At 39.0% G+C, this 12,408-nt stretch overlaps 1 protein-coding gene across 1 annotated transcript; it reads left to right on the forward strand.

The window, feature by feature from the left end:
* Positions 1-903: 903 nt before the first annotated feature.
* Positions 904-9,884, forward strand: LOC117809356 (peptidyl-prolyl cis-trans isomerase C). Its single transcript, XM_034678910.1, has 6 exons — positions 904-1,193; positions 3,064-3,177; positions 3,755-3,848; positions 3,974-4,041; positions 4,203-4,319; positions 5,623-9,884. The coding sequence occupies exons 1-6, from the start codon at positions 1,089-1,091 to the stop codon at positions 5,749-5,751; spliced, it is 627 nt and encodes a 208-aa protein (XP_034534801.1). The 5' UTR covers positions 904-1,088; the 3' UTR covers positions 5,752-9,884.
* Positions 9,885-12,408: the final 2,524 nt, after the last annotated feature.

Genomic DNA, 12,408 nt, shown 5'->3' on the forward strand with positions numbered 1-12,408 from the left:
CAGAAAAAAATTGAACCAAAAGACAATTTTGTGGCTCTGAATTTTTGCAACTTTTTCATATTTTCTTCTCTCCTCTCTCTTCCTACCTCTTCTGAAATCCTTATTCTCCTTTTAACAATGTCTCCTTTTCTCCTCTGTCCATTTGGCTCCTTTACTTTCCTTCCTTCCTTTCCTTACTCCTTTCTTCTCCCCTCTACCCTCCTCATTGCTTCCTCTTGTATTTCTCTCTCCTTCATTTATAAAGCACCTCACATACATTCAAGCATGTGGCCCAAAGTGCTTCACAAAAGAGAAAACAACAGAAATAGATAAAAGCAAAAAAATTAAGGGATAAAAAATACTTGATAAAATCAATAAAATAAAATCAGGGAAGTATCAGAAAAAAATTAAGTAAAATCATTATAAATAAAAGAACAGAAAAAAAACTAAAAATATAATATAATATGATAAGAAACAATCAAATAAAATCATTATTATAAAATCAATAGAAATCAGATACCAGAAAATAAATAAAGAAATATATATAATATAATGAGAAAGAATAAAATAAAATCATAATTTTAAAATCAGTAAAAATCTGATAATTTCCAGAAAATAAATGTAAAAAATTAAATATATTATAACAAGATAGAATAGATTAAAATAAAATATTTATTATAAAATCATACAAATCAGATAAATACCAGAAAATAAAAATAAAATAAAATAGGATAGAATAAGATAAATAAAAGTGATGTTAAAACAATGGTCCTATTTATTTCTTTCCCCTTACTTTCTTTCATCCTCCTCTCTCTCATCCTCTCCTCTTTCCCCTCCTCTCCATCATCCTACCCTCAGCCTTCCTCTCATCTCCTTTCCTTCCCTTACAATCCCTCCTCGCTTCCTCTCTCCTCAGTAATGGGCGGGGCTTGTCTCTGGTCCCCGCCCACAGTAGGGGGAGCGCTCAGCTACTGTATCCGTGTGAGTGCTGCTGTTCCCCGGCCAGCCTCCCTGCTGTGACTCGCTGTGATTTCCTCTCCTCCTCTCCTCGTCTCCTCCTCCCTCCTCCCTCTCTCTCTCTCTCTCTCTCTCTCTCTCTCCGGGTAAAGATGGAGCTCCGGTCGGTCCTCCCGGGTCTGCTGGTCCTCTCGGCCGCCTGCCTGCTGCTGGAGTCCGGGGCCGCTTCACGGACTGGACCTAGAGTCACGGAGAAGGTGGGTTCCGGTTCGGAAGGTTGAGCCGTTTGTCGCATTTATTAACATTAAAAACTGCGTCCGCTTTACATACTGCTACTGAGCACGCATGCGCAGACTGACCCACATTCAGAGAGGACGAGCTCGGTTCTAACGGAGGAGCTGGACCGGAACCGATCCTTCCAGAATATGAGACACACACACACACACACACACACACACACACACACACACACACACACAGTAACTGACACACTGACACACACATCTGTACACGTGTCAATTCAGATGACACTTATTGCGCAGTGCGTTCACACACACTCACACACTCACACACTCACACACACACACACATGCACACACACACACACACACACACACACACACACAGAAGACCTGACCTATATTAAACATGAACGATGGAGTCCTCCTTTAAGATGATATCATGCATCATTTTAAGTCTTTATTATTAATTTATTTTAGAATAATAAATAAAAAACACTAACATATATCAGTTATTAGTCTGTTAGCTTAAACAAAGAGTCAGTTATTAAAAATTATATTAAAAACTCAGTGAAAGTTTCCAAACTTTTATTCACAACGATTTAAATATATATTTGAATCTAATTCAACATTAAAATATTACAATCAAATGTCTGTATATTTACATTTTACAGCCTTTCTCTTGAATTAAAGCTAGGGTTGGTAGTCACCAGATTGTAAGGGAAGGAAAGGAGATGAGAGGAAGACTGAGGATAGGGGGAAGATGAAGGAGAGGAGGAAAAGAGGGGAGGATGAAGGAGAGGAAGATGAAAGAAAGTAAGGGGGATATTTTATTTAATTTTTATATTTAATTTCTGGTATTTATCTGATTTGTATGATTGTATTATAATGATTTTTATTGTACTTCTTCTGATATTCTCAGATTTTATCTTATTGATTTGATAGTCATGATTTTGATATAAAAAAAATAGTAAAAGTTTGCCAAACTTTCACTCACATCCATATAAAGATATTTTTTAATCTGATTCAACATTAAAATATAACAATCAAATGTCTGTATATTTACATTTTACTGCCTTTCTCTTAAATAAAGTTACATATGAATATTTAAATGTAAAGTAGAGGATCTTCAACACATCCAGCAGACGGCTGTTCACCAGGATGTCTAGTCCTGCTCGAGGTGTCTGCCTGTTTAACAGTGTTTTTCTTTCTAAAGCTGGATTAAAGTTTGGTTTATTTAAAAAATTATATCTTTTAGTTAGTCTCTTAAAATAACTAATTTTTGTAATGAAAAATATAAAAATATTAATCAAGTTCTCGGCTTGCTGTGTGTCTTTAGACTGAGCATCAACATGGTGTGTCTTACTATGTTCAGATTATTGCTTTCATCGGTTTATTTTTGTTATATTTGCTTTTTATCTTAGGTTTTCCTTTTTTTGGAATTCTATCTAGTTAGTCTGGAGGGAGTATGTGTCGGGGTGGGGGGTTATTTGTTGTTTTGTATTTAGTATGTCATTTGTGTGTTTTTTTTGTTCAAAGAAAAAAGGAAAATGTGTAAACTTTGAATTTTGGATGTAACTGTTTTTCTATGTGAAAATCAATAAACAAAGTTTAAAAAAATATATATATATATATATTAATTAAGTTGAGTTACCCACACTGATTACAGATAACTTAAATAATCAAGGAGGCTCTAAATGTGCTCAGGTAAATGTTCCTAATTATCTTAATTAGCAAAATGTTAAAATAAAGCATCACTCTGTGTGTCGCCCCATACCTCAGATTGATTGACAGCCTGTTGTGTGTGTGTGTGTGTGTGTGTGTGTGTGTGTGTGTGTGTGTGTGTGTGTGTGTGTGTGTGTGTGTGTGTGTGTGTATGTGTCTCCAGGTGTTTTTTGACATCACGGTTGCCGGTCACGAGGTCGGACGGATCGTCATCGGCCTTTTTGGGGAGGTCGTACCGCTCACTGTCAATAACTTTGTCGCCCTGGCAACGGGAGAGGTCGGTAGGATGGTGTAAACAAACGCACACACACTCTCTTTCTCTCTCTCTCTCACACACACACACACACACTACTTTTACCAATATTACTGTAGGCGTTCGATCAAAGAAAAAAATAGTTTTTGGTAAATAAAGTCAAAATAATGTGATTTATTTAGCAAAAAAACTCAGTGCAAACTCAGTCACATAATTTAAATTTTATGCAGAAACTCTATTTTGTATATTTACTTTAATATTTCAGGTCAATTTAGGAAATTCTGCACAAATTTTTTAATAAATACTGAATAATATCTCTTGTTATTATCTGTAAAAACTCAAAAAATATCAAACTTTTTTCTTTTTTTTTACTTTATTGGATTTTTGTATTTGTTAAGTGTAAGAATTGAGTTCTCTGTCTGTCAAAATCACTACAGAAAACATTATTTAACTTTAACTTTTTTTAAAAAGTAGACTAATTAGAGTGTAGTCTAATTTTTATGATGCATTACTTCCTGTTTGGTGCACTAATCTGAGTCCAGTCCTTGGATCAGCTGTCTCTTGGTGTCCTGTGCTCATCATTGTGGTTTTGTCTCTGCAGAAAGGTTACGGCTACAAAGGGACAAAGTTTCACCGAGTCATCAAAGACTTCATGATCCAGGGAGGAGACTTCACAGCTGGAGATGGAACCGGAGGTAGGACTACGACTGTGAATTTACTACGTATCAAATGTCTTGATAACTTCAGACGGAGCGAAGCAGCGAGTATCCTAAACTTGTAGTGGTGAGATTTAAAGTGACAGTACTCTCTCTCCTGTCAGGTCACAGCATCTACGGGACAACCTTTGCAGATGAAAACTTCAAACTGAAGCACTTAGGAGCCGGCTGGGTGAGTTTAAGATATGAAGCTTCATCAGAGTCCAGAGATGTTGAAAGCTTGTTTCTGTCAGGCTGTATTTTAATAAGGGCTAACTCGTCACTTTAAAGCATCAAAGTAGAAATGATGTGTTGTGTTAAACTGAAGAATGTATGTGTGTGTATATGTACCAGGTGAGCATGGCGAACGCCGGTCCGGACACAAACGGGTCCCAGTTCTTCATCCTGGCGACCAAAGCTCCGTGGCTGGACGGGAAACACGTGGTGTTCGGTAAAGTCCTGGACGGGATGGTGAGTCCACGACCATGTCGCTCCTCTTCTCTCTAAACATGAAGGTTCATTCACTCCAAACCTCAGGAGCTCTGCATGCTTCTTTCTTCTGAGCAGACTTCCTGTATAGACTTAGGCTCCGCCCACACAGGAAGTATTTCAGGGCCGCAGGTGAAGGTTGGAGTGGGAGGAGCTTTCACAAGTCCGGCCCGCTTTTAAAGAGGACTCGGTCTTTAGACTCTCTGGAGAGCTTAAACTCCAAAAACGGACTTATTTTAAGTTTACAGATTTATTATTGATGATTAAAATAACGATTGACAATATTGGGAGGAAGGTGAGCTCAGTGAGCGCCACAGTTTGGGGGCCTCTACAAAAACTCTGTTTATTCTTCAATCAATCAATCAATCAAGCTTTATTTAAACAGCACTTCTCATACAAATCAAATGCAATTCAAAGAGCTTTACAACAATGAAAACAAGAAAGAAGCAGAAATAAAATAATGGCAAGAAATAATAAAACACAGAAATGGATTTTAAAATAGAGACTAATGCACTCAGAAAACAACAACAACATTAAGAATATAAATAGTTAAAATTAATTAATTAATTAAAAAAAAATACAATAAAAAAATACAACAAAAAAAGGGTAGGGATAAGAGTTGAAGATAAAATAAAGGCCAAAAATATCAATAAAATTGAGCAGATAAATAAAAAAAACAAACAAACAGATAATTAAAATTAATAAAATAATAAAACAACATTAAAATTAAGATACATTTTATTTTTAAATTAATACCATCGACTTTGACTGGGGGAAATTCTTGTGTTACGGCAGCTTACAACACGGGACAGGGGAATACAACAATGTACTTACATAGTTAAAAATATAATAACAATAATAATAGTAATGATAAAATAAAATAGAATAAAATAAAAATAGAATAAAATAAAATAAAATATGGCAAATATTTCAGATATATACACACTATGTACACGTCTATCTGATGAATAGATATTGAGGTAAGTTATTGCACAGATAAAATAAAGGCCAAAAAATATCAATAAAATTGAGCAGATAAATAAAAAAACAATCAAACAGATAGTTAAAATTAATCAAATAATAAAAATAAATAAAATCAAGATAAAACATTAAAGTAATATTGGTGTTGTGGTCTGATACTTTATTTTTAAATTAAGACCATCGACTTTGACTTACATTAAAAGAAGGTTTAAGTAAGAATTCAAAATCAACCAGCAGTGACCAAAAAGATAAACTTGTTATTTTTCTATCTCTACATTGAGTCTGAACTCTCTTCCTCCGGCAGGCTGTGGTTCACACCATCGAGCTCCAGGACACCAACGACAGGAACCTGCCGTACACCGAGTGTGTGGTCGTCAACAGCGGCAGGATCCCCGTCAAGGAGCCCTTCATAGTGGAGGTGGAGGGCTGGTAAAAGACTCCAATACTGTAGAACAAAAAACAACATGTTGTTCTTTCATACTGGAGATCAATCAGAAGCCCAGTTTACATTTTACACTTTCATATTAATACCTTTGCATGTCCATGTGGCGACACTAACGAGCAAGAAGGGCTGAGAAATCTTTAAAAACACTCAGTTCAGAGTCGATAGCATGAACTGTTTATGAGAAGTGGACGTAGCCGAACACGACACGAAGCTTTACTTTCTGGACTTTTGTTTTAAACTCTTGAGTTCGGCATTAGGAGAGTCGCCATCTTGTTTCTGGAGTCATAAGACGCCATATTTGGACCAGAGGGTGGAGCAGGGGACTTAAAGTAATCAGCTAATGCTAATATCATTTAAGGTAACAATAACAGGAAGTAGAGACCTCATAGCGACTTGTGGTGCTGCCCCCTGCTGGTCACAAGATGAAAACACAGGCTGAAGGCTTCACTTTTGGTTACCAGAAACACAAGGCTACGCCCACTTTTTATTTACAGTGTATGATGTTTACATTAATGCTAACAGTGACATGTTGCAAGGGCTAAATGTTACATGCTAAAGCATAGCGTGTGTACATATCGTTTGTAACATGCTAGCAAGACTTCTGATTGATTTCTGCTGTATGCAGATGATAACATAGTTTCATTAATATTCCACTGAATGATGTCCAACAGTCTCTGAAGGAGGGACCGTTTTATCTACAACTCTTCCACTTGTAGCCCAGACCACATGGTGACTGTAATACACAGTTACATGCATCACTGTCATCAACAAAAAAAACGTATTATCTACCTAACTTAATATTTCTAACGCCTGCAAGAATGCCACTTTAATAACAAAGGTTCATTTGAGAAAACGTAGCAAGTTTACAAACTCCCACATTTTGCTTGTTAAGCCTTTTTAATGACTCATGAGACTGATGGAAAGATGTCAGGGTAATTGGTTATAGTTACACTAATAAAAACATATCACTCAATGCAAAAAAAAACACACACGCAAGGGAACATTTTGAAGTGTGGAAATATGATACGCGGCTCATGTTAGATATTTTGGATCAATTTGTAGCAAAATGATGTTTATTTGTGATTATTACACTCAAAGTTACTGTATTATACTCATATCAAGCTTTATATCTTACTTTATGAAACTTCTGTTGGAGCTTTGCATGATTTAAAATCCAAAATAGTCATTTTTATCTCCTCAAAGTGTCTGAGACTCCTCGGTTCAGCCCAGTGTTGCCAACTCCTCAGTAAGGATGGAGCTATAGGCTGTCCTAACAGGCCCTAGAAGTTCTTCTGTCAGTTCTTGTTTTGGTTTGGGACCGGCTAAAGTGACCCAGAAGAGACCCTCTGGCTTACTTTGGGTTTCTTTTTATAAATATATTTAATTTTAAAAGAATATTGAGTTCGATGAGAAGAGTAAGAACGATTGATGTTTTCAGTCTCCAAAAGTTTCCAGTAACACCAGAAGAAGTCGCTAGATTTTGTTGCTAGTCGTTTTTTTGAAAAAGAGTCGCTAGAGGGTTCTGAAAGCTAGCTTAATACAGCGGCAAAGACGGGAAGTAAATTGGCGATATTGGTCCAGCCTCTGTCTGACACAAAGACTGTATATAAAATGGACGTCATCTCGCTCGGCTTGAAGTGAGGCCGCCACAAAAACTGCTCCCCCTAGTGGCTGGCTGCAGTATAGGTCAAAAACTCTGTCTCCTGCGGTCAAACTTTAAAAAATAAATCCACGTTGTACGAATGTTTCTCCCCTCCGTATGCTGTGGTGATATGTAGTTAGTATTTGACTGTGTTGTGTTCAAGGCCTCTTTTTTCTGAACAGTTTCTTCTTCGTTAGTTATAAGAGGTTAAGAAACGGGGTTTTACTTCCTGTTTACTTTGATTGACAGCTGCTGTAGAGGGAAACTCTTGTTTAACCTCGGGACGCTACGCTGTAAGGCGGAGCTTGTTACCCTGGAAACACACAAATTCCCTACTGCAGAAAATGTACAAGATGTCAGCGCTCTGACACTGTCCATTATACTTACAGTCTACGGTTGAGAAGAGTAAGAACGATACTTGCTTTCAGGTCAGTCTCCAAAAGTCTCCAATAACACCAGAAGAAGTCGCTAGATTTTGTCGCTAGTCGCTTACTTGAAAAAGAGTCGCTAGAGGGTTCTGAAAGCTAGCTTAATACATCGGCAAAGACAGGAAGTAAATTGGCGATATTGGTCCAGCCTCTGTCTGACACAAAGACTGTATATAAAATGGACGTCATCTCGCTCGGCTTGAAGTGAGGCCGCCACAAAAACTGCTCCTCCTAGTGGCTGGCTGCAGTATAGGTGAAAAACTCTGTCTCCTGCGGTCCAACTTTAAAAAATAAATCCACGTTGTACGAATGTTTCTCCCCTCCGTATGCTGTGGTGATATGTAGTTAGTATTTGACTGTGTTGTGTTCAAGGCCTCTTTTTCCTGAAAAGTTTCTTCTTCGTTAGTTATTAGAGGTTAAAAAACTAGGTTTTACTTCCTGTTTACTTTGATTGACAGCTGCTGTAGATGGAAACTCTGTTTAACCTCGGGACGCTACGCTGTAAGGCGGAGCTTGTTACCCTGGAAACACACAAATTCCCTACTGCAGAAAATGTAAAAGATGTCAGCGCTCTGACACTGTCCATTATATTTACAGTCTACGGTTGAGAAGAGTAAGAACGATACTTGCTTTCAGGTCAGTCTCCAAAAGTCTCCAATAACACCAGAAGAAGTCGCTAGATTTTGTCGCTAGTCGCCCACTTGAAAAAGAGTCGCTAGAGGGGTCTGAAAGCTAGCTTAATACAGCGACAAAGACGCTAAGTAAGTTGGCAACACTGGTCCAGCCTCTGTCTGACACAGGAGATTTCAGGTACTGTCTCTTTAAGGCCCCTCCCCCTCTCTCCGAACCCGTCATCAAAGGAACGGAATCTTTAAAAGTGTCTTTGTGACATCACAGAACTCCGTCCCACAGTTAGACCATAGACTGTATAAATATGGACGTAGTATCCTTGACGTCACCCGTCTGTTCCTGGGCGCTGTTTTGAAGCCAATCGACGGCGGCAGCCATATTGGAAATGCGGAACTCAACCAGGCAAAGTGTGACGTAAAGGGGGCGGAGTTTGAGCCTCTTAGCTAACAGCTCTGTGTTCCCGACCGGGAGTCAAGTCAGTCATGTCCTTATTTGGGCAAAAACTCATAATCTTAATATCTTCTGAACCGCATGGGCTTCATAGTTTGAGACCGGAGATTGCCGCTTGGTCTGACAGGAGATTTCAGGTACTGTCTCTTTAAGGCCCCTCCCCCTCTCTCCGGAACCCCGTCATCAAAGGAACGGAGCCTGTCTTTGTGACATCACAGAACTCAATCCCACAGTTAGACGTCACTGTGTTCAGTATTCATCAGGTTCACTGTTGTTCGTTACGTTAGCATTCTTACATACTTAGCGGGTGTTGCCAGTTAGCATCATCCCTAAAAGTCCGACTTTATACTGAACTGTAGCTCGGACGTGTTTCATGAAGACAGAACTGTGTAGCTCCTCCTCATGGTGCAACGATCACACTGTGTTTGCCAAATTTTCTTGCACTTTCTATGCATCTCGCCATGAAGTAAGTCAGAACAAACATTATGCAAACAACTTACAAACCCTGTAGCAAGTGTCAAATGCTATCGTAGCACTTTAATATTTATCTGTATCATTGAAATTTCCCTCATTCCTGTCCTGATATCTCCTCCTGCTGCGTTATGCACCGTATCATGTTTGCAAAAACTACAGCACAAATTTGCAGAGGAGGGAAATGTTAAAAAGTGGTTCTTGATATTATATTTAAATTGTCCCTTAAAGGTGTTCTGTGATACTGTATGTAGCTTTGGTTGTTTATGCTGACTGACACACAGTCAGAGATGTCACTCTGTCTGTCTGAACTTTAAACACTGTTTCCGTGATGTCAGTTAAACTCTGCAGTTACGACCGATATTCCTCATGCCACTGAATAATGCAGCATCGCTAACAAACATATCAGATGTTTTCTTTTTCATTAACTATGAAAACAGCAGAAGAAGAGTGCCAACAGTTGTATTTTCTACAATAAATAATATGCTGTTGATCAATGATTCAGTGTCTTTGTTGATATCCTGTACCAGGTGATTCATTAAAGGAACTAACTAATGACAGAAGAAAATGTTGACGGGTATTTTGACCATTGACTGTAAAAAAAACATGGATGTAGTCGCAGTGATGTCACCAATTGGCGTTTTCAATCAATCAATCTTTATTTGTATCGCGCCAAATCACAACAAACGTTATCCCAAGACGCTTTACAAACAGGGCAGGTCTAGACCAGTGATTTTCAACCACTGTGCCGTGGAACACTAGTGTGCCGTGACAGATCGTCAGGTGTGCCGTGGGACATTAGCCAATTTCACTTCAATAGTCCAAAAAACAATTATTCATATACTGCAAATAATTTACCATGTAGTGTGTCTGTGTAGCAGCAGTGTAGTGACTGGCAGAGTAATTCAATACTCGTCCATGTACTGACCTGCACTACCCATCCACTGGGTGGCAATAAAGCACACTAATGACCGTGTTAATTTAAGACAATAGAATTAATGATGCATGTGAGAGGTGTATGTGACAAGACTTAGGCGTACAACAGCGATGGGTAAATATTCAAAAAGGAAAACTCCAAACTGAGCCCTGGACTAAATTCTAACCTGGATGAAGAGCGTGATATGGGAGGTGGAAAAGACAACTTCTCAAAGCTAGCTACTTAGAAGCTGAACTCATAGCCAAATCAAAAAGCCACACACTGTCACAGAGACATTAACACTACCTGCAAAGATCATGTAAATAAGATGCTTTGCCTTGACACAGTTAAAGAAGCAGCCAAAGTCCCTCTCTCAGATAAACAGGTTCATATATTAAGAGACTAAATGTGTCATTTTTTTAACACTTTTGGTCGGTGGTGTGACTCTGGATTTTTTTAATGTATGAAATGTGCCTTGGCTCAAAAAAGGTTGAAAAACACTGGTCTAGACCACTCTATGTCAAATTATGAACAGAGACCCAACACCAAGACACACTCAAAAAAAGCAACATGGGTGTCTGTTTGATCAACATAAGTATAACATGTAGCTTCTATTATATTAATTCATGTTTAGTGGTTAAACATTTTCAAATCATGTAGTTTTAACATGACATGCAAAATCCTTCAAACTACAAGATTGCTTTATGTCATCACAACCTTAAAGGGTTTAGGTAGGAATCCCATCTGCAATACCTCTCCAGAGCAGAAGGTGGCAGTAGCGTGCGACAGGCCGTATTCATCAGCCAAGGTAGCATGCTTCTGGCAAAGAAGAGCCATTACGGGGATTTGGGAGAGATCGCCTGTGACTGACTGCAATTGGGGCGCTGGTGGCCTAGCGGTCTAAGCGCCCCACGCGTTGAGTTTGACCCGGCCGGTCGGTCGACCATTTGCTGCAAGTCTTCCCCCGCTCTCTACTCCCCACGTTTCCTGTCTCTCTTCAGCTGTCCTGTCAATAAAGGCGAAAGAGCCCCAAATATATAACTTACAAAAATAGGATAATAATAAGCAATCCATAATCATATTAAACAAGTTATTGTGACCCAAGACAATGAAGTCAGATCCTACCTTAGTAAATATGTTGAAACAACCTTTACACATGAAGTTGGACCCAAACATTGTAAATAAGTAATGGTAACGTCAATGCTTTATGTTCACTCAACATATTTACAATTAGTTGGTTCAACAAAATCATGTCTCCCTAAATGAAAGCATTTTTATTAGGTGGAAATTATTTCCATAATTTTATTACGTTCACCCAACAAATTATTTCTTTGAGTGCAGGATCAGACTCAGTCTGACCCCACCTTAATCCACCATGAGCATTACACCTTGCAGCATTTAGCTAGTTACAGCAGAGAGGACAAACTTCCTTTAACAGGCAGAAACCTCCAGCAGGACCAGACTCATGTTAGACACACATCTGCTGAGACCGTGTTGGAGAGAGGGATAGAGGGAGATGAAGAGAGAGAGAGAGATGATAGTGGGGAGACGAGTATCAGCTGGAGTCCAGAACGTCCACAGCAGGAGGACGTCTACGGCAGCTCAGAGGAACCTACGAGACAAGGGAGCTCAGGGGCTCCAGAAAGGTCTATGGGTTTTGAAACCCAAGATGGTAGTGTTGTAGTGCTTGAAACCCTTTTCTTAAGGTCTCGGTCTTGTCTCGGTCTCGGACTGTGCGAACTCAGTATTTCATATCAAGACCAGTCGAGACCACCACTGGTGCTCTCTGTGTCCCTGTCATTACTGTGATTAGAGGGACCCCCTCTGGAAATGGAGAAGCTACTTGTTGATTTGTGGCAGAAACACACCAATCGCTCTCCACACACTATCAGAACTACTCTGTTAGATCTGTCTTTATTTGCTGTGGAGTGTGACCTCTCTCACATTTTCAACATCTGTTAGGATGCTCAAAGTCTCTCAGCGTGGGCGGGCTGAAGGATCTTGAGTACACTCAGTCACAAACCTGCAGAGAGTAAAAAGATCTTCAGCTCTTCTAACTCAGACTTTAACGTGTTCCCTCAAAATGCAAAGACCCGTCTCCGTCTCTC

This window comes from Notolabrus celidotus, unplaced genomic scaffold (assembly GCF_009762535.1).
Source record: "Notolabrus celidotus isolate fNotCel1 unplaced genomic scaffold, fNotCel1.pri scaffold_256_arrow_ctg1, whole genome shotgun sequence".
Lineage (NCBI taxonomy): Eukaryota > Metazoa > Chordata > Actinopteri > Labriformes > Labridae > Notolabrus > Notolabrus celidotus.

Excerpts from the sequence above, each read along its gene's own strand:
- LOC117809356 (XM_034678910.1), top strand. The coding sequence starts at position 1,089 with ATGGAGCTCCGGTCGGTCCTCCCGGGTCTGCTGGTCCTCTCGGCCGCC. Across the intron at positions 3,178-3,754 it reads TCGCCCTGGCAACGGGAGAG|AAAGGTTACGGCTACAAAGG; the intron begins GTCGGTAGGATG and ends TTGTCTCTGCAG. Across the intron at positions 4,320-5,622 it reads GTAAAGTCCTGGACGGGATG|GCTGTGGTTCACACCATCGA; the intron begins GTGAGTCCACGA and ends TTCCTCCGGCAG.